General features: G+C 41.1%; 1 protein-coding gene across 6 annotated transcripts in view; it reads right to left on the bottom strand.

Moving 5' to 3' along the window:
• Nucleotides 1-20,815, bottom strand: part of map4k3a (mitogen-activated protein kinase kinase kinase kinase 3a) — a 316,653-nt gene extending 295,838 nt beyond the window's left edge. For all 6 annotated transcript variants that reach the window (XM_068044552.1, XM_068044553.1, XM_068044555.1 and 3 more), the window contains exon 1: nucleotides 20,476-20,815. In XM_068044552.1, coding sequence (XP_067900653.1) covers nucleotides 20,476-20,583 — 108 coding nt within the window. In that variant the 5' untranslated portion in view covers nucleotides 20,584-20,815. The remainder of the gene's footprint in view (nucleotides 1-20,475) is intronic.
• Nucleotides 20,816-21,731: the final 916 nt, after the last annotated feature.

Genomic DNA, 21,731 nt, shown 5'->3' with positions numbered 1-21,731 from the left:
TATTTAAAAAATACAAAGGTAAGCATTCTGGCAACTAAGAGCTCATTGAGCAGTATATGCTGCAGTATATCTGTTACAGTTAGCTATCTGTGAAAGTTAGGTATTAATATTTCAGAGATCTATTAATAAAACTAAAAGCTAAATACTAGAGCTAAAATGAATTAGATTTCTCCAATTGCACTAATGAAAAGGATGACCTTGAGGAAACTATTTTTCTCAGTTACCACAGACCACAACTATATTACAGTCAATTTACAGAAAACAACATCTTGCAAACAAAACATTTTTGATTGTAACACTATCAGATGTTCCCTGGCATTGCTCAGTGCTAGAAAATAAGATTATTGCAAGGGATGAGGCAGCAATGTGGAAGTCATGCAAATTACCAGTGAAAGAATGCAGAAACAGATCCACCGATCTGTTAATAATAATTTTTTATTGGTTCCTGAAAAGTAAAAAAAGTGTCATTCTTAACTGCTACACATAAATACCAGTGTTACATAAATAAATCTCTGCATAATATGAAAAAGCCATTCAATATATATCAATATGATTACATTGTGGCTTTTCATACAAAAAAGGGACAGAAAAGTTTGATCTTTTATTTGCATCTTTCCTTAACCAAATTTATCTGCAATAATTTGTGATGTATTTGAGAACATTTTCGTAAAACATTTTAAATTCAGGACTTTCCTTTAGAACTTCCCTCCAAACTTGAACAACATAATCTTTTCAGAATTGCTATTCCCATTCATATGAACAATCATCTGATTTCTTAGTAGAGCACAAAAGAAAGGCAACTGCCATAACCAGCTGGAAGCAACGCAGGGAACGGCAAAAAGGCAGATACCAACATCAAAGACCCGAGTTACGAGTATAAAAGTTGGAGAAGGGCCCTTCAGGCTCAAAAGAAAGTGAGAGATATTTTCTTACAGGTTTATAACAACAATTCAGAGAATACATAATCAAAATCTGGAATATGACTTCATATTAAAGTGCAAGAGTAGAACAGGAAGCAGATTACGAAGTATTTACTTACACCATAGAAACAGGTCATTTAGTTCAACAGGCCATTGTCTAAGCTCGTGTGCGGCTTCATCAAGCTGTGTAGAGCCCCAGTACACAAAACACCAAGTGTCACTACGTGCTGAGGTTCTATCTGTCCCTGGTGTTGCGAAGGATGGGTCTGGTCACATTGCTGCGGAACGCTCCATCCAGTTGGACCGTGACGTACCACCTATCCTTCGTGGAAAAGTTTCTGCAGAAAAACACCTTTGACCACCAATCCATCAGGCAGTGGTCTGTATGGAATGTCCTCAAGGCCCTACGGGAAAAGGAGATGGTGGATCCGGTCGGATGGTTCCCCGAGCAGACCGCCAAAGTCATTTGGCAGAATGCCTCATCACCAGAACTTTCCAACAAGCACCAAGACAGAGCTTGGCTGGTGGTGAGAAGGACCCTCCCCATCAGATCCTGCCTGCATGCCCGGAATCTCACCACCTCCTCACGTTGCCCTCGAGGTGGATGTGAAGAGACTGTTGCCCACCTCCTTCTGGAATGTGCCTTTGCAAAGCAGGTGTGGAAAGAGATGCAGTGGTTTTTGCCGAGGTTCATCCCAAGCAGCTTTGTAACACAGGTGCCTGTGCTCCACAGGCTGCTCCCAGGGACGCACACCGAGATATACATCAACTGCTGCTGGACGACCATCAATTCGGTGAAAGACGCTCTTTGGTCTGCCCAAAACCTGCTGGTCTTCCAGCACAAAGATTTGTCCACGACCGAGTGTTGCAGACTGGCACATTCCAAGATCCAGGACTACGTGCTGAGGGACGCACTAAAGCTTAGGGCAGTCGCCGCGAAGGCTCAATGGGGAAAGACCACTGTATACGGTCCTCCCGCCATGGTGAACCGAGGGGCTGGACCATGGAAAACCCCTTGGGCTGTATACACCAAATATGGTTTTGCTGTAAAATGTATATTGTATGTAAAATGGAATGGAAGAGTTGTGAGGCATTGTATTGAAGAAAACTGATTTCCTTTGCACTTTCTGGAATGTCAACTTGGTGCTGTTTTGAACTGTTTTGTAATTTTTTTTTAAAACAGATTTTTATGGATAAAGCATATTTTGGGGAAAAAAGTCCAAGCTCTACACAAGACTCCTCTCTACTTCATTTCACCCCATCAACATATCCTCTATTCTTTTCTCCCTCTTTTACCTATCTAGCTTCCTCTCAAATGCATTAATGATGGCAAACTGGGTGTCATTTGCACGCATGAGGTATGCTCCAAATAGGAAATGAACTGATGTATCAAAATTCTTCAGTGGTTAAAGCTTGAAATGGACTTCCAGATAGAGTAGTGGTGGTGAAAAGAACTGGAATCATTTAAGAAATAATGATGTAGTAATGGGGGAAAAGGGTTGTGCTGGCAAGTTTTTCGGAATGGAGAAAGGTTATCAACCAGAGACATTAACCCTGTTTCTTTCTCCAATACTGACCTGCTGAGCGTTTTCCAGTATTTTCTGTTTTTATTTCCAATTTCCAGCATTCGCGGTAATTTGTATTTGCTATTCCAATATTACTATTTTGCTTAAGAAAATCTGAAAAACCTATTTCTGGGAAATCTCCAAAATGCGAACCTCAGAAATGTCAAATGACCTCTCCATTGTATTGTTGAGAAATAAGACTTGCTTCCTGAGTGAACCCAAATTCTAAGCTAGAATACTACTCCAGTTAGAAAAGCCAAGCTAGAGATCGTATAGCACTGGAATGCAACCCCCAGTGTAACTGGCCGTGACCAGCTGATACTGCTATGCCAAAAGCCTGCTGGAGTGGGCAGGATATTTACATAGAAAATAGGAGAAGTAGGCCATTCGGCCCTTCAAGCCTGCTCTGCCATTCATTATGATCATGGCTGATCATCCAACTCAGTAACCTGTTCCCGTTTTCGCCCCATACCCTTTGATCCCTCTAGTTCCAAGAGCTATATCTAATTCCTTCTTGAAAACATACAACGTTTTGGTCTCAACTGCTTTCTGTGGTAGCGAATTCCACAGGATCACCACTCTCTGGGTGAAGAAATTTCTCCTCATCTCAGCCCTGAAAGGTTTACCCCGTATCCTTAGACTATGACCCCTGGTTCTGGACTCCCCCACCATCAGGAACATCCTTCCTGCATCTACCCTGTCAAGTCCTGTTTGAATTTTATAGGTTTCCGTGAGATCCCCCCTCACTCTTCTGAACTCCAGCGAATATAAGCCCAACCGATTCAATCTCTCTTCATACGTCAGACCCGCCATCCCAGGAATCAGTCTGGTAAACCTTTGCTGCACTCCCTCGATAGCAAGAACATCCTTCCTCAGATAAGGAGACCAAAATTGCACACAATATTCCAGGTGTGGTCTCACTAAGGCCCTGTATAATTGCAGCAAGACATCCCTGCTCCTGTACTCGAATCCTCGCGCTATGAAGGCCAACATATCACTTGCCTTTTTTACCGCCTGTTGCACCTGCATGCTTACCTTCAGCGACTGATGTACAAGAACACCCAGGTCTCGCTGCATATTGCCCTCTCTCAGTTTATGGCCATTCAGATAATAGTCTGCCTTCCTGTTTTTGCCACCAAAAAGTGTATAACCACATTATACCTCATCATCCTCCTCACAACTCGCCCTCCCACCCAGTTTTGTGTCATCTGCAAATTTGGAAATATTACATTTGGTTCCCTCATCTAAATCATTAATATATATTGCGAATAGCTGGGGTCCTAGCACCGATCCCTGCGGTACCCCACTAGTCACTGCCAGCCATTTGGAAAAAGACCCATTTATCCCTAATCTTGGTTTCCTGTCTATCAACCAATTTTCTATCCATCGCAATACACTACCCCCAATACCATGCGCTTTAATTTCACATGCTAATCTCTCATGTGGGACTTTGTCGAAAGCCTTCCAAAAGTCCAAATAAACCACATCCACTGGCTCCCCCTCATCAACTCTACTAGTTACATCCTCGAAGAATTCTACTAGATTTGTCAAGCTTGATTTCCCTTTCGTAAATCCATGCTGACTCTGCCCGATTCTACCACTGCTCTCTAAGTGCTCTGCTATAAAATCTTTGATAATGGACTCTAGAATTTTCCCCACTACCGACATCAGGCTGACTGGTCTATATTTTCCTGCTTTCTCTCTACCTCTCTTTTTAAAATAGTGGGGTTACATTAGCTACCCTCCAATCTGTAGGAACTGTTCCAGAGTCTGTAGAATCTTGGAAGATGACCACCAATGCATCCACTATTTCTCGGGCCACTTCCTAAAGTACTCTGGGATGCATACCATCAGGTCCTGGGGATTTATCTGCCTTCATCCCATCAATTTCCCCAACACAATTTCTCTACTAATACTGATTTCCTTCAGTGCCTCGCTCATTAGGCCATGTGTTCCCCAACATTTCTGGTATTTCTTGAAGAACTATTTTCCACCCCCCACCCAGCTAGTGGAGGATTTTCAGAAGACAGTAAGGGTAAGCAATGCAGACTTTCCGCAAAACATGGCCACTAGGCATGCAAGAAAACAGAAGCAATCGGGGGTAGCCATTATTCTGTGCTCTATTTGCAGCTAACAAGATTGAAGTTTGAGTTTTTTTGGAAACAAAGATTCATAAAAATTATTTGTTTCTGCTGAAGTGCCAGACCTCTATCCATTCCACACCACAGCACAAAAGCTAAATATAGTGGCTCTATTCAGGTGCAACTTAATCTCAATCCATTGAAACAGTATGAACACCCTATCTTCAACCCTTCTATGACCACCCCTTAAAGCTATAATCACACTTTCCCCACTGTTCATGATTTTAAATGACTTCAAGACTTCAATGACTTATTGACAAAAACTTAAAATACTATCTCTGTAAACTCATCTTTTTCCACTTGAAGAAATGTGTGCAGGAATGGTTTCACTCTATAAAACTCAGCATTAATACATAGTAAGAGACACCTCCATGACAAAACTCCATTATATTTCTGGAACAATATGACATCTGATGAAAAGTATCAAATAAAGTCAGAAATCCTGAAGGACAACAGTGAGAGTAAATGAGAGCATACGAGAACACTACTGCTGCCTTGTCACATTTCCTTTTTACAAAATAAAATATACAGCTTGTTTTTAAATATATTGGCCTGTAACCAAGTTACTTTCTAAAGGAACACTGTAACCTTCTTTTGAGTATTACAAGTGACAATAAAATGTCTCTTAAAAGAAACAGAACATTCACTGAAATTGTAAAAATGCAACATACAATTTCATACAGATAAAAGTATCCGGATTGCATTATATAGTCAGTCAATCTCAAATAGAGTTCCACAGAAACCTAGTAGTGTTAGAGAACAGGGCAGAATTGGACCAGGGAACGCAGACATAATCTAGTTATTTTAAAGTCATACATTCTGTCCCTATCTGAAAATTATGTTTTAGTTTTAAGTTGTTACAGTTAAATAGCAAAATTTCCAGCTATGTGGGAAGCAGAGTTGTTTGGAGCACACGAGTTTCTATGCAATGGGCTTAGGAGCTGGAAGGCACAAAACTGGGGCACTACAGCACACCTCTTGCACTTTGTTAAGGAATCTGGCCCAGTAGACTTGTCAAAATAGGAATTGATAAATGGCAAAAGTTGACAGTAAGTGTGTAGAGATATAAGATTTTTAATAGAGATATACACTGCAGAGTGAATTAAAAGGGTGTAACAACTTCTGAATTCAGATACAGCAGTTATAAATTGTAAATAATGAAAGCAAAGCTTACACAAAGTCATTTGAACCCTTTGATTAGGTTACAGTTTTCTGCAACAAAACATTCAATACACAGTATATATTTTAATTGAAATGACTTTATATGACAATTTTTGCTACTTGGTAGACGGATTACTTTTTATGCAATTAAAGTGGGAATCTGTACAAGTTTCATGCTCCTGTAACTCAAAAGGAATATGCTATCAATTTTGACCCAATTCCAACTGAACATTTTAACTTTAAAAGGATTATTTGACGGTACTGTTTATGTGGTAAACTCACTGAAAAAGTCTAATAAAACACAAACGCTCATTCTAAATTTAAATTTTGCCACGGTTAACATCTCTTATGAAATGGAGGAATTTTAGTTACACTACCCCTAACATTCAAGGAATGAAACCTCAATATCCTGCATAGATGTTATTTTTCTAACTACTTGAACACATTTAATCTGATTCTGTTATTGTGTATATGGATCAATGAGATTAATTACTTTTTGGTAATAGTTATAGAATCATCAAATAGCATAGCACAGAAGGAGGCCATCGACCCACCAAGTCTCTGCTGGCTCTTTCAAAGAGCAATACAGTTTGTCCAACTTCTTTGCTCTTTCCCCATATCCCTGTAATTTCTTTCTCCTTGCAATGCTTCCTTGGAACCCTTAGCCTTTCCAGAGTCAACTGTAATATGGACATGCCGCAAGGTGTACAGAGGAATGTCGTCCCCGCATCTGAGCTTTGGAATCTTTCTCTGCGTAGACTATGGACATGGACACACCCTGGTGTTTCAGCCTGCTGCCTGTTAACACAGTGGACTCCATCCATATAACTGATTAAATAAACAAGCAAACTGGAACAAAGTCCTCCTGGCTTCCTCTAAATGACATTGCCAACTGGATATGATTTTTGCTTTATCTTAGAAAGGACATTTTGATTTAACAGTATGGCAGTTATTTTGAATGGACAATTTATCTACATTTGGTGGTGTTGAAGGAACAATGGTGGCCAGCACACCAGGGTAACTCCCCACTGTTCTTTGAATAGTGTCATGAGATCTGTAACTTCCATCTGTAAAACAGAGGAGGCCTTGAATTAACATGCTTCATAAGTGATGTTTCTCCTGAGATCATCAATTGATCAGGTGGGTTATTCAAATAAAAGCAAACATTGGCTCATTATAATCTGGCCTCAGATTTTTAATAGTTGTATCACAGACGTTATTGTTCACCTATCATTATGAAAATGGGAATTATAATTTGTCTAATGGGAAATGAATGTTATACAGTTGTATGCAACCACTATTACAATATAATGTTTAGATGCTCAGAGTTGTACTAACCTGTTTGGTTAGAAAGTCCAGTTTATATAAGTTATGTTGCACTCCGGATGCTTAGTGATGTTCTTGGGTTCAAATGGAGGATATCTATTCAACTACCTATTCTCTTGTAGAGATCTTTCTTTACATTGGGTCACTGATGCCAAGTCTTATTCATATGGATGTTTTACTACATTATATAAATGCAAGTTGTTTTATATCAAAGAAAATGTGTTACTTTTGAATAAATTCTGCATTCTAGCTTGCATCAGTATACTAAAAATATACATGCAGAAACAGAAGATTCCTAAATGCAAAACTAACAGCTTTTATGAAAACTGTCCATAAAGTAAATAATCCATTATGAGAGGTGGAGGAGAAAAGAGAGCAGGTTGAAATGTGCACCAATAAAAATATGCATTTATATAGCCCCTTTATCATAGTAAATGCCCAAAGGTAATTCATAGAGGAGAAAGAGACGCCAAGCAGCAGGTGATGGGCCGAGAAATAAGTGTGAAAAGATAGGTTTTAAAGGAGGATTTTAAAGACAGGGAAAGGTATAGCAAAGCAAAGAAAAAAGGTTTATTGAGGTTTTCTGGAGAATAGGGTTAAAAAGGCAAATATTCTGCTACAATTAGTGAAGTTGAGGCAGGGACCACTGCACATTAGTCCAAGGACTGAAAGACAGAGCGAGGGCACAGAAGAGGTAGAGTGGGGCATGCCCACACAGGGATTTGTGAATGAGGATTTACAATTCACTTTGTTGGGAAAGGGGGAGTTTGTATATTTAGGATTTATAAACTACAGACAAGAAAACACTGGGGCAATTAATTTTAACCAATCTCAATGAAGTATTCTCATCTCACTCTGAACAGTGAAGATAACATTAGAGCTAGACAAAATAGGAGTATAGTCTGACAGTCAAGATGTCAAAGTACTTTTGAAAAAAGTCACTTGATTATTTGATAAGAATGCCTTCATTTTCTGGGCAGCACATCACTGAGTGATGGCAGGCTACTTGATCGCATGGGACATCATAACTGTAACCAATCATGTCCTCAGCGCACATGTACCACTTCCAGGCAAAAATCAACATTTGTTGATTGTTGCCAGTCTTGTGCATTTCCAACCTCCCCCAAGGTGCCCATTCTTTACCCATCCCCCAAAAATTTTAAAAAATGATTCATGCAGACCCAAACTAGAACAGTGTTTTTATTTCAGATAAACCAAATATAAAAGATTCTAGTTTCCACTAGCTTTACCAGTGGAATTCACCCAAAAATTGGTCAAATCAGTGTAAAAGATCGAGGAATTTTAAGTGCAAGTTACATCAAAAATAAAAATCAAGTTTCCACCATCTCTTAAGCCTGGTTTAAAAACATCATGCTGGAAGTCACACACCCGCCCCCTGCCGCCCCCGATCAAACTGACTACAATCCACCAGGTGAAAATGTAAATGCTTCTGTGTTTTTTCTTTAAAGAGAGTAATTTGCAGTGATTTAAAATCAAGTTACCCATAGGTGGTGGACTAGACACCTATTGAAATGCTTATTTGTGATAAACCCATTTTCAGCTTTATTAATAAAACCTCTCATATCAAGGAATTTTTTTAATGGAAGGAAAAAAATTGCGTTCAATTACACTACCCAATTGCACTGGGTCATGGAAGAAATAATGTTTAGTAACATACAAATAAGTTAGAGCCAAACTTTGATTTATAACATCACTTCAAATAACCAGTGTAATTACAAGCACAATTTCCACCTAGATTGCCAATATGGAAGCTCTACCCCATTAACATTAACTTCTGTAGCAACAAAACATTAACTTGTAACATTTATTTCATTTGAAGTAGCAATATACCAGCTTTTTTGCTAGATATCTGGAGGAACGATTTCTTCTTATGCAACTAATGTGATGCTTCTGAGTAAGCTTCATGCTGATAGCCCAATATAAATGTCCTGAAAATAGCATTTGCATTTTTAGCTAACTCCATGCTGCCCCCTTCTAATTATGCTTTCCTAAGTTTCTATTTTAAAGTACTCCTTTGGCCACATCTAGTTTCTTTTGCATCCTGTATTTGTAACCCAAAGCTCCAATGAATACAGGTCCAACCTACACAACCTTTCCTCGCATTCAATGCTCTCTTATTCACCCTATGCCAATTTGCTTGTGGCTCAGGTAGTAATCCAAAGATTACTATCCAGAGACTACCTCTGTAGTCCTTTTTATTTTAGCCCCTAGCTGCTCATACTCCCTCAGCAGAACCTCTTTCTTAATCCTACCTAAGTCATTGGTACCCACATGGACCATGGCAACTGGATCCTTCCCCTCCAAGTTCTTCTCCACTCCCAAGGAGATTTCCTTAGCCCTGACACCGGGCTGGCAAGACACCCTACAGGATTCATGTTCTTGGCTGCAGAGAACAGTATCTATCCCCCTAACTATACTGTTTCCTACTACTAGTAGTATGACCTTCCTTTGTAGTTCCCCATCTTGAATGGTCCACTGCACCACATGCTGTGGTCAATTTGCTCATCTTGTGGCTCCTGCTCGCGCCCACACAAGATGCAAGAAGCTCGAACCTGTTTGACAAGTATAAGGGCTGAGGCTCCTCCATTGCTAGCTTCTGGATCCCCACACCTGCACCTGCCTCACTTGTAGTCACACCCTCCTCTCCCCGAGAATGGACCAAATCTGAAGTACCTAACCCGGGGGCGTGACTACCTCCTGGAACAAAGTGTCCAGATAACTTTTCCCCTCCCTGATGCATCACTGTGTCTGGAGCTCGGACTCCAGCTGATCAACTCTGAGCCAAAGTTCCTCGAGCTACAGACGCTTACTGCAGATCTGGTTGCAGAGGATCACACTGGTGTCCACCAGCTCCCACATGCTACAGCTGCAACACATCATGTGTTCTGCCATCTCTATTGTGTTTTATTTAACTAATTAGTTTTCAAGTTTAGAAATATCACTGATAATTGGTAGTTATATTAAGTAGTTTTAACTAGTTAAGCTACCAATTTATTACAATACTTCTATCTCCCCAGTACCAGTTTAAACTACTCGTGATTACAGTCCTCTTCGTTCATGCATGCAGCCAGGTTGAGTCTGTCAGCACTGTGGCCTGGCTCACAGACAATGACTCCTTTCCCCCTCAATGAAGACATCCCACCTGGCTTCATATTCCATGTTGCCAATCCAAGCTGCCATGGCGACAGGCTGGTTATCATTGCCGGGTCCCATTTAAGCTTCTTTAACTACCACTCCTCTCGTGTTTTTTCCTCCTTCAAAACAGCTTGCCCTCTTTCACACCTTTTTTTTTAAAAAAGCTTTTGTTGTCTACTTTGCTCCAAAGCTTTAGTTCTTCATTGAAATTTCCTCCCTTATCAATTGACATTTCATTGGATGACTTCCTATTTACTTCAGCTCCCTTTGTACAGTCTCCTCCAATTTCTATCCCTCATGTCCTCACCCTACAGAAATCTTCACTTTACCATCCAGTGAGGTCTTGTCAACTCCAAACTTTGAATGGCTTCCTCATTTCCCTCACCAGCCACATCTTCCCCAGCTCACTGCACACAGCTTCAACATTTTTTTTTGTTCATGGGTTGAGAATGTTTCTGGCAAAGCCAGAATTTGTTGCTCACCCTTAGTTGCCCTTGAGAAGGTGATGGTGAGTTGCCTTCTTGAACCACTACAGCCCATGTGATATAGGTACAGCTACAGTGGTGTTTGGAAGGAATTTCCAGGTTTTTGACCCAGCGACAGCAAAGGAACAATATAGTTCCAAGTCAGGTCGGCTTGCAGGGGAACTTGCAGGTGGTGGTGTTCCCATGTGTCTGCTTCCTTTGACCTTCTTGGTGGTAGAGGTCCCAGGTTTGGAAGGTGCTGTCAAAGAAGTCTTGGCATGTTGCTGCAGTGCATCTTGTAGATGGTACACATTGCTGCCACGTGTGTCGGTGGTGGAGGGAGTGAATGTTTAAGGTGGTGGATGGGGGTGCCAATCAAGCGAGAAGCTTTGCCCTGGATGGTGTCGACCTTCGAGTGCTGTTGCAGCTGCACTCACCCAGGCAAATGTAGAGTACTCCATCACACTCCTGACTTGTGCCTCGGGGAACAGTGATGGGGCCTCAACCATTTACAATCTATATCAATGACGTGAATGAAGCCTCCGAATGTACGGTAGCTAAATTTGCTGATGACACAAAGATAGGTAGGAAAGCTTTCAAGAGGACATAAAGAGTCTACAAAAGGGATTTCGATAGGGTTGAGCAAGTGGGCAAAAATTTGGCAGATGGAGTATAATGTGGGAAAATGTGATCTTGTCCACTTTGGCAGGAAGAATAGAAAAGCAGTATATTATTTGAATGGGGAGACACTGCAGAATGCTGTGGTACAGAGGGATCTGAGTGCCCTGGTACATGAATCACAAAAAGTTATTATGCAGGTACAGCAAGTGTTTAGGAAGGCAAATGGAATGTTGCCGTTTACTGCAAGGGGAAAATAGAGTATAAAAGTGGGGAAGTGTTGCTACAGCTGTACAGGGCTATAGTGAGATTGCATCTGGAGTACAGGGTACAGTTTTAGTCTCCTTACTTAAGGAAGGATACAACTGCATTAGAAGCAGTTCAGAGAAGGTTCACTCAACTGATTCCTGGGATGAAGGGGTTATCTCATCAGGAAAGGCTGAGCCTATACCCATTGGAGTTCAGAAGAATGAGAGGTGATCTTATTGAAACAAACAAGATCATGAGAGGACTTGAAAGGATGGATGCTGAGAGGATGTTTCCCCTGTGGGGGAATCCAGAACTAGGGGAGAGTTTAAAAATTATGGGTCTGCCATTTAAGACTGAGATGAAGAGAATTTTTTTTCTCTGAGGGTCATTAGTCTGTGGAATTCTCTTCCCCAGAGAGCAATGGAGGCTGGGTCATCGAATATATTCAAAGCTGAGTTAGATAGATTTTTGATCGACAAGGGAGTCAAGGGTTATGGGCGGCAGACAGGAAAGTGGAGTTGAGGGTACAATCAGATTAGCCATGATCTTATGAAATGGAGGAGCAGGCTCGAGGAACCGAATGGCCTACTCCTGCTCCTAGTTCTTGTGTTCTTCTAGATGGTGGACAGGCTTTGGGGAGTCAGAAGATTAATTACTTGCCACAGAATTCTGTTCTGCTCTTGTAGCCGCAGTATTTATATGGCTGGTCCAGTTCAGTTTCTGGTCAATGTTAATCCCTAGGATGTTGATGATGAGCGATTCAGCAATGGTAATGCCAATGAACGTTAAGGGGAGATGATTAGATTCTCTCTCGTTGGAGGTGGTCACTGCCTGGCACCAGTGTGACGTGAATATTACTTGCTACTCATCAGCCTTAGCCTGAATGTTGTCCAGATCTTGCTGCATGCAGGCACGGACTGCTTCAATAACTAACTAGTTGTGAATGGTACTGAACACCATGCAATCATTAACAAACATTCCCACTTCTGACCTTATGACTGAGGGAAGGTCATTGGTGAAGCAGCCGAAGATGGTTGGGCAGAGGACACTATCCTGAGGAACTCTTGCAGCACTGTTTTGGGGCTGAGATAGTTGGCCTTCAAAAACCACAACCTTTGTTCTCAGTATGACTCTAACCAGTGCAGATTTCCACCACCCCAACCCACACCCTCAATGATTCCCACTGACTTCAATTTTGCTAGGGCTCCTTGATGCCATCTTCGGTCAAATGCTGCTTTGATGTCAAAGGGAGTCACTCTCACCTCACCTTCATCCACGTTTGAATCAAGACTCTGTGGAGTTCTGAAGCCAAATGTCCCTAGCGGAACCCAAACCGAGCATTGGTGAGCGGGTTATAGCTGAGCGAGTGCCGCTTGATAGCACTGTCAACAACACCTTCCATCACTTTGCTGATGATTAAGAGTAGACTGCTGGGATGGTAATTAGCCAGATTGGATTTGCCATGCTTTTTGTGTACTGGACATACCTGGGCAATTTTCCACCTTGTCGGGTAGATGCCAGTGTTATAGCTGCACTGGAACAGCTTGGCTAGGGGCACAGCTCCTCCCAAGTTTAAAAGGCTTCTTCATCTCCCTCACCATCCACATCTTCCCCACTTCATTACAAACAGCCTTAACTCCTGGTTTAAAAATCTCCAACTCTCAAAACCTCATCTCCTCTAGCTCTCCACCCAGTACTGCCTCCAATGAACAATTCCACAGCTGCCTTGATTCGGTCTTCAATGCCTTTGTTACTGCCAAGTTACTTGTGTTCCATCACTCCCACTGTTCTGTTGGCACAATTCCCACTTCTGAACACTCAAGTTTGAGGGCTACAGACTGGTGTATACTTAGCACTTGACCAGTCTAGTCTCCCCACATCAGATCTGATTTGAACATCTCTGACCGGAAGAGTAATGTACATAAACTGAAAGAAAAAACAGACATCAGAAAGAAGCCCTTCACACCACAGCTAGCTACTCCCCTAGCCCAACTGTCTTGTACAGCTATGACACTCACTCCTAGCTGAAAATGTATAAAATTGCCTGTATATGTTAACTGCCAGTCTATCAGCTTCCTTACAGTTAAAAAAAAAAATGATGGAAGGAAGCATCAATGGTACCATCATGCAACAACCACTCATTAATCACCTCCACACCATTGTTCAGTTCAGGTTCTGTTAAAATTAATCGTCTCCAGACCTTATCACAGCCTTAATCCAGATATGGAAACAAGAGCTAAATGCCAGAGGAGATACAAGAGCAGCTGCCCAGGATAGCAAGACATCTGACCAAGTACGGTACTGCTGTCAATGGGAATCAAAGGAAAAACCTGCCAGTGGCTGGAATTATATCCAACACAAAAGGAAGATAGCTGTACTTGTCACAAACCTTTCAGTCATGAAACTGCAGGAGCTACTCAGGAAAGCATCCTCAGCCCAGCCATCTTCAGCTCCTTCAAACTACATTAATAGCCTTCCCTCCATCAGGTCAGGAATAGTGCTGTTCTCAGACGATTCAGCATTAAGCTCCATTTACCACTCCTCCAATAATGAAAGCAGCCCTGCTATCTTACAGCAGGACCTGGACAACGTCCATGCTTATTTAACTAGCGGCAGGTAACATTTACAACATAAATGCAAGGCAATGACAGTCTCAAACAAGAGAAAGTGTAGTCATCTCCTTTTGATCTTCAATGGCACTGCCATCGCCAAGATTCCCACCCTCATCCTGGAGGTCCCCACTATCAGAAGCTTACCTGGACCAGCCATACCAATAACATAGCCATAAGAGCAGGGCAAAGGCTGGACAGTGCATGAAGTCGTTCAAAGCCTTTCCATCATCTACAAGGGTAGTCAGGAGTGTTATGGAATACATACTTCTTACCTGGATGGGTGCAGCCACAACACCACTCAAGAAGCTCAACACCATCCAGCAATTTGCTTAATTGGTGCTTCAGCTACAGAATTCAACAGCCGCACTTTCCACCATCGGCACACTGACTGCAGTGTGCATGATCCACAGAATGCACAGCAACAAATTTATTTATTTATTTAGAAATACAGCACTGAAACAGGCCCTTTGGCCCACCGAGTCTGTGCCGAACAACCACCACCCATTTATACTAATCCTACATTAATCTCATATTCCCTACCACATCCCCACCATTCTCCTACCACCTACCTACACTAGGGGCAATTTACAATGGCCAATTTACCTATCAACCTGCAAGTCTTTGGCTGTGGGAGGAAACCGGAGCACCTGGCGGAAACCCACGCGGCCACAGGGAGAACTTGCAAACTCCGCACAGGCGATACCCAGAACTGAACCGGAGTCACTGGAGCTGTGAGGCTGCGGTGCTAACCACTGCGCCGCCCACAAATTCATCAACAGAATCTCCCTCCCCATGACCCCTACCCCTGAGAAAGGCAAGAGCGCGGAGATCGCAGAAACCCCATTGCCTCCAAACACTGCTCCAAGTTGCACACCATCGTGACTTTGACATGCATTGCTGTTCCTTCAGCACAACTGGGTTAGAATCCTGAAAAATCTTTAGCCAACAATACTGTGGAAGCACCATCAGCATAAGGACTGCACCACTTCAAGAAGGCCCACCACCACCTTCTCAGAGAAATTAGGAACGGGTAATAAATGTGACCCTACCAACAGCACCAGAGAACAAAATGTTTAAAAATGGAAGCTCAGGAAAGCACATAGAGGGGAGCAGGGATTTTGCTCAAGTGTACACATGCTATTTTCAATACTACAGGCAGTTACTTCACAAGCTGTTAATTTTAATATGTTGTTCCAAATATTACATTAAATCTGACTGAAGTGAAATTTTTTTTAAAACTGTCCTATTAGCTCAAAATTGTTGTATTTTCAAAAGCATTCATGTATGTACTTTGGGAGAGGTTTGGACTGACATCAAGGAAGTCAAAAGTTTTAGATTTTCAGATGGAGATACAAGTGCATGGAAGTCATGAGGACAAGATGGGTCTCAGTTGTGATGCTCCCTTCATTAGTATAACCTGCCAACATTCACCAATAGGCTCACGCTTTATTCTTTTACTTTATAGATAATTTGCTAGTAGTCACTTTCCCTCCTTCCTCAACAAGTACTCAAAGTATCTTCTTGATGAGCACCCTATACTATTCTTTCTATCCTTACCATTATCTCTACTGCTCTTTTGCAAGTTAAGAATATCTAACTATGCTTCCTTAAAATGAATTATATGTCATCATAATTTTTCTATTTATAGATCAAACATGCACAAGCTATATTCCCCCTTATCACCCATAAATCCCATTCTTCCCAGCCTTCAAAACAATCATGATTCAGCATGCTCAATGAGTCATGCCTTGTGTAGAACTAAGCATTTATACCAGAATGTCACAAACTTTGCTAATGTTAACTGAATTTAGCTAGGGCTACAATTGCCCCCTAAATCCCCAGGATAGCAAAGCAAATAAGTAAATAAAATAAATCAGGCAAGGACTACATTCCTGATTGCTACATATCCAATGATTCCTGCTGGATTAATACACATTTGTGGATGCTGGATGAATACTGGGCTTGGCTTTCATAGTTAAATAGCCTGCCAACACTCACTACTCAATCTTACACATCAGGAGTGGCTACTTGGGCGAGGTACCAAATGGTGCCACCACCCTGTGAAACTGTGCTTCCCCAAGTCTACATTTTTCTGGAGGATGTGCATTGCATTGCCCTACAAATAATTTAAGAATTTTATAGTTAATGCAAAATATGATTCTACAAAATGCAAACAGGTCAATCCTGAGGCCTTTCTCTACTACCTTCATTCATCTGACTGTCATTAATCTCTTTCCAGTAAATTGTGCAAACACAGGAAGAGTAGACCATTCAGCCCCTCGAGCCTCTTCAGTCATTCAAGAAGATTATAGCTGATCTGTATTTTTACTCCAACTACACACTATGGTTCCGTAATCCTCAATAACCTTGCGTAACAAAAATCTATCAATCTCAGTTTCTAAAATTAACAATTGCTCTGGCTTCACAGAGTCCAGATTTCCACTACTCTTTTTGGGAAGGAGTCCTTTCTGATATCACCTCTGAATGGTCTAGCTCCAATTTTAAAGTTACGTCCTCTTTCCTCTGGTGGGAAAGTCCAGAACAAGATTTTCTCTCAATCTACTCTATCAAATCCTTTAATCATCCTAAACCCAAGCAGATCACCCCTTAGTTTTCAAAATTCAGAAGTAATACAATCCTAGTCTATGTATCCTGTCTTCATTATTTAGCTCTTTTAGTCCCAGTATCATTCTTGTGAACCTGCACTACACACCCTCCAAAGCCAATATATCCTTCAGAAGGAATGGTGTCCACAACACAATGCAGCATTCCAAATGGATTCTAACTAATGCTCTGTACAGCTGTAACAACTTCCAGCCCTTTTGGAGATAAAGGCCAATATTCCATTAGCCATTTTAATTGTTTTTTTACATCTACCCACTAGCTTTTAGTTATTTCTGTATTTGGACCCCTAAATCTCTCTGCTCATCCACAGTTCTTAGATTCTCACCATTTCAGAAAATATTGTGATCTATCTTTGTTCTTACATCCAAAAGGGATGAACACTCACTTTCTCACACTGAACTCCATTTTCCACAGTTTTCCCATTCACAATCGATCAATGTCTCTTGGCAACATTCTGCTCCCATCTACACTATCTACTGCACCACTTAACTTAGTATCACCAGCAAATTATATAGACGGCTCTCTATTCCTTCATCAAAGTCAATTCTAAATATAATGAAAAGTTGTGACCCTAGTACAGATACTTGGGGACACCACTAGACACATTCTACCAATTTAAGTACATACCCATTATCCATACCCTGTCTCTCATCTCCTAACCAATTTCCATCCAAGCCAATAGGTTGCCTCCAATTTCATGCAGTTTCATTTCTGTTAATTTCTGTTATGTGGAATCTTATTAAATGCTTTCTGGAAGTCCATACAAATAACATCCATAGACACTCCCTTATCTACCACTTACCTCCTTAAAAAATGTCAACTAGGTTCATTAGACGTGACTTACATTTTGCAAATTCACGCTGGATCTCTGATCAACTGTTTGCCCAAATGCTCAGTCACTGTCCCTAAAACAGATTCTAGAAACTTCCCTACAACTGACCTTAAACTAAGAGACCTATAATGTCCAAACGTATCTCTCTTACTATTCTTAAACAATTGTGACTAACAAAGGGTAAAACATTAACTTGTGGAAAGACAATTATACACTACCTATATAACACCAGCACCTGAATCTTGAATTCTGAGTTGGTAATGAACAACCAGTTAAACCTTAAACTTCCAGGCAATATCACCGCATGCTATTAGTTCAAATGCTCTATACTACAATCATTGTGCAACATGTTTGCCATTTACATTCTGTAATATCTAATAAGTTACTTTTACTCAAAGGAAAACAGCAGAAAACAAAAACCCACAAAAATCTTCCAAATGCCGTTGTGGCATCACTGATACAGGTTTCAATTAAGGAAGATTCCTCCACAAAAGTTTTAAAATACTACAAAAAAAAAGTATTTTGCAAATGATGCTCATTGTTAACAGGCCAACAAAAAAATTCTCTAAATGGGCAAGGGATTTTTTGAAAAGGGCACATTGTTCCAAAGTTTGGAATGCAGCAAGACAGTGACAACCAAACCCAGAGAGCTAACACGCCAAGATGTTAAAATATGTTTAAAAAGAAAGCAAAGATTTTGCCAAACAATCTTGTACCATGTGACCAACTACCTGTAATAATGATGTACAGTACTGCACATCCCAGGACCAATAATGGCCTAGAATTTGCTGCAATGATAAACACTATTAATTAATTGATGTGCTTGTTCCCTGATCTTCCAGTGGCAAATTCACTTGCTGGTAAAATTAGAATACAATACAGTGAGCGTAAAGGTGGATCGGACACAGCATAACCAACATCTGATAGACATACAACGTACCGGACTCCAACAATGAACGTAACGGATTATTTAATATGGATCCATTTAAGAGCAATAGGTATGATCTGTAACACAGGAATGGGTTGCAGTACATATGGACATAACTTCCAGGTTGAGTTTGATTTTGTGATGAGTATACTGAAACCACAGTATAGTGTAAATATTTAATGATCAGTGTCAAGGGACCCCCATATGTTTAAGAGTTGTCTCGTGGATTGTATGCTATCCCATGCATATCACACAAGCTCAACAAACATTGACATAAATACCAGCTGAGAACCTGTCAGAACATTATGTGATTACTTAATTGAAGTTTAAGATTCCAATGAAATTCCTAGGGCAAGTCAGTAAAATATTGCCCTTGGGCAACCTGCTAAGTGATGGAATACTTGACTGGTACAGAGCACTCCAGCACTGTTCCATAATGGTGTAAGTGGCTATCAATGGCGTTACTCAGCAAACTCGATCTTGCCATTGATTTTAAATGAAGGTGCGGGGGTGGAGGGAAACTATAATAATTAGTTGTTCAACTTTTTCAGCAAGGTTCTCTATGGAGTAACTAAAGTCCTAGCAAATGATGGCATGGGATACATAATGACATTAGTCACTCACACCATAATTTTCTGGATTTTTTTATTTTATGTTGCACACAGTTTTGGTTTCCTTAAGAAAGGATATAATTGCATTAGCAGTTCAGAGAAGGATCACTTACCTGATTCCTGGGATGAAGGGGTTATCTTATGAGGAAAGGTTGAACAGTTTGAAGTTGAGAAGAATGAGAGGTGATCTTGCTGCAACACAAGATCCTGAGGGGATTTGACAGGGTGGATGCTGAAAGGATGTTTCCCCTTTTGGAAGAGGCTAGAATTAGGGGACACAGTTTAAAAAATAAGGGGTGTCCCATGTAAAACAAATGAGGAGTAATGTTTTTCTCTCAGAGGGCTGTTTGTCTGTGGTGTTCTCTTCCCCAGAGAGTAGTGGAGGCTGGGTCATTGAATATGTGTAAGGCCAAGTTAGATAGATTCTTGATTGATAGGGGACTCAAAGGTTATAGCAGGTAGACAAGAAAGTAGAATTATGGCCACAATCAGCCATGATCTTATCAAATGGTGGAGCAGACTCAAAGGGCCGAAAGGCCTACTCATGCTCACATGTTTTTACACTCAGTGTGTAAGCATTTCTGGCACAGCCAGCATATATTGCCCATCCCTAGCTGCCTTGACACCAATGGCTCATTCAGCCACTTCAGAGGGTAGTTAAGAATGGACAACATTGGTGCAAGGTTGCAGTTGCACACAGGCCAGACTTGGGTAGGAACAACAGATTTCCTTCCCCAAGGGCACGAGTGAACCAGTTGAGTTTTAACAACAAATGATAACGTTGTGTTTCTTTTAAAATTAATACTGACTTTTTGGTTCCAGATTTTTTTGAAAACATTTCTAAGTGCCCTGGTGGGATTTGAACTCTCCCTCACTGGATTTTACTAGTCCTGTAACATAGCTACGACACTACCCTTACCTAACCTAGAATTTCTGCACTATAATAATGGCTTAGGCTGTAGATGCGCCATAACTATCCAGCAACTTTTCCCCAAATTCAGGCTTGAAACATGGAAATATTTTTAATTAGTTAACAAATAGGCACCCGACGTTGCCCGCAAAACCAACGGCCAAACGCACACGTCGCTCCTTACGGAGCTACTGCTGAAAGCGGGCGAAAGATAAACAAGTCAACCCCCACTGAAAAGCGGGGAGGACCACCCTGTCAGCTGGGGGGGGGGTCAAGTCCGACCCTGAAGCACCACCTCCCCTTAGCAAACAATCGCTTATTCCGTCCCCGCCCGGGCCTAGTGTGCAGCACACGAACCTTGTAAACATCGCCGTACGTGCCGCTCCCGATCCTCTGGATCAGCTCGAAGTCCTCCTGTGGGTTCCTCCGGGACAAGTCGAAGCTTCCCTGAGAGTGGGAACTCATCGTCGCGCCGGGCAAAAAGAACTAGAACAAGTTGGAGGGTTTGGTGAGACCTTCCTGCGGGAGGTGGAAGCGCCTCTCACTCATTCCAAACCCCCTGATATTTAACACACATACAAAAAAAAAAGCTTCAAGTGAATAAACCGCCTCACAATAACAACAGCTTCTTCCCGGAACCGTCAAAAATCACGATCCAACACTACCACCAAACATGGCCTCCGAGCGGCTGCAAGTGCGCACGCGCACTCTCTGCTCACCCTCTGAGATGGAAGGGTTGGGAATGGGATCGGCGCTGCCAGGTTCACTGAGTCTAAGGCACACACAGCCTTATATATTATAAATATAGCTATCTATTGATATATCACAGAGACAAACAAACATGTATATAAATTTTATTTATATATGTAGCCATACACATAAACACATATATAAGAATCATAGAATGCTACAGCACAGGAGGCCATTCCGCTCACCATGCTTCTGCCAGCTCTTTGAAAGACCCATCCAATTAGTCCCACTCCTTTCTCTTTGTCCCGTATATCATGTACATATTTCGTTCTTATATATAGCCATACACTCAAGCGTTCATGCATTTTAATATCTATTATATAAAATACAAAAGATGTTTCGAAAGAAGTCCTAACACAATAAGGAAGGAAAATAAAAACCACGGAATTAAATTATCAAGGAATATCAAATAAATAGGAAAGTATTCTGCAGGCAAATAAATAAAAATTGAAAAACCAGGCTAGGGATACTCACAAGTAATGACAGCAAAATGGCAGAAATATTAAACAATCTTTGCTTAGGTAATTATCGGGGACACTAACATGGTGAACATGACATTAGAAGAGTTAAAAAGGATATAAAGACATATATAAAAGCGGAGATCATTGATAAACTAATCATATTTAGAGAGGATAAAACCTGAGACCAGACGAATTGCATCTTTGCATGTTAAAAGTTATGAAAGCAGAGGCACAATTACATATTGGAGAAGGGAATAATGCCAGAGGACTGGCGGACAGCTAATGTGACTTCTATATAAAATAGTGAAATAGGAGAAGCCCAGGAAACTATAGAACAATTAGTGTAACATCAGTGCTAGAAAGATAATGGAATCCTTAAAGATGGAATAGAAAAACATCTAA

Source organism: Heterodontus francisci, chromosome 13 (genome assembly GCF_036365525.1).
Source record: "Heterodontus francisci isolate sHetFra1 chromosome 13, sHetFra1.hap1, whole genome shotgun sequence".
Taxonomy (NCBI): Eukaryota; Metazoa; Chordata; class Chondrichthyes; order Heterodontiformes; family Heterodontidae; genus Heterodontus; species Heterodontus francisci.
Note: the sequence above shows the minus strand (reverse complement) of the source record. Positions and strands in the feature narration are given on the sequence as shown.